Source organism: Enhydra lutris, unplaced genomic scaffold, assembly GCF_002288905.1.
Source record: "Enhydra lutris kenyoni isolate GAN:26980312 unplaced genomic scaffold, ASM228890v2 scaffoldscaffold356, whole genome shotgun sequence".
Lineage (NCBI taxonomy): Eukaryota > Metazoa > Chordata > Mammalia > Carnivora > Mustelidae > Enhydra > Enhydra lutris.
The window spans coordinates 5,241-6,586 of record NW_019154440.1 but is presented as its reverse complement, the minus strand read 5'-3'; the positions used below and the strand labels follow the sequence as shown (position 1 = coordinate 6,586).

The window sequence follows — 1,346 nt, the reverse complement described above, 5'->3', positions numbered from 1 at the left end:
CATCTTTGCCCATCTAAGAGTTTTTACTAGCACAGACTCCACATCAATCTCTCTCTCGGTGTAAAGGGGAAGAGTGCAGCGCGAGGGTGCGGGTGTGGGCGCAGGTACTGTCGCACACCCCCCGTACCTTGTTTCACAGCCGTGGACGGGCTCAGCTTCCCAGACTTGATCTGGGCTTTGGCGAGATGCAGAGAGGCTGCTAAGAGCTGTGTGGCTTTCATGTATAACACCAGCTGCTCCACACGCCTGCGCCGGAAGGAAGGCAGAGAGTGTTATCTGCGAACCAATGCCCCCCACTCCATCCTCTATGCATCAGGCCACCAGAGAGCATTTCTAAAGGAGTATCATCCTCCTTGACATTTTTTTAAAAAATATTTATTTATTTAACAGAGAGAGAGAGAGAGAGAGAGAGAGATCACAAGTAGACAGAGAGAAAGGCAGAGAGAGAGGGGCAGGAGGCTCCCCACTGAGCAGAGAGCCCAACGTGGGGCTCGATCCCAGGATCCTGAGACCATGACCTGAGCCGAAGGCAGAGGCTTCACCCACTGAGCCACCCAGGTGCACCACCCTTGACATTTTTAATGCACAAATAACTCCTGAAGGAAAAAAGGTTCAGCACAGAAAAAAGTGTGTGTGAAAAGACTCAAGAACCAATACAACCTCTTCATCATCAAATACCTTCAACAGTATAAGTCACAAGGAAGAGGCAATACTAAGGGTGCAGAATCTTCGAGTCTTGGCTCACAAATGGAATCTAGGCCAGTGACATAACCAAGAGCTCCCTTGAAGTGTCTCTTCATGAGACACAATCTCTAGTGTCTGACAGGACCTCCATCTCAGACACAAATTTACAGAAAGCAGGGAGAATTTGGAAGTGAACGGCAAAGGGGGCACGTACCCCCAGTCTTTGCTCAGCTGGCTGATCTGGTCCATGGCCACACTCTCCTGGATCTGGTACAAGGAGACAGCAGATGTGCACAGCTCCGGGTGGCTGCCCCGCACGGCCATCAGGTCCAGCATGCACTCCGTGAACATCAGCATCACGTTGAGGTGGCGTAAGGTGTCTGTGTCTTCTCTCTGTGGCAAAGCCAAATTGTCTTAGAAACTTAGAAACTAAGAAGACGGGCATACTTTTTTCTGTATATACACTGCGGCTGAAGCTACTGTGTTTTTATACTTACAAACATCAGAATGAGTAGAACAGACTACAATTTTTAAATTCCCCAAAACTAGTAGGAAAATAAGCACAGGTGAAACACAATGTGGGTGTGTGGGTGTGTGCATGCGTTTGTGTGTATGGATGAGAGCAGCCACAAAATTAAGTTTCAAAGATATGAGGTCACGTG

The 1,346-nt window shown here is 48.5% G+C and overlaps 1 protein-coding gene across 1 annotated transcript; it reads right to left on the bottom strand.

The window, feature by feature from the left end:
• Nucleotides 1–127: 127 nt before the first annotated feature.
• Nucleotides 128–1,077, bottom strand: LOC111140269 (serine/threonine-protein kinase ULK2-like; the record flags this gene model as incomplete). Its single annotated transcript, XM_022492575.1, has 2 exons — nt 128–246; nt 899–1,077. Coding segments are annotated over 2 exons (298 nt in total), but the record flags the coding sequence as incomplete, so codon positions are not given.
• Between the last annotated feature and the right edge of the window lie 269 nt (nt 1,078–1,346).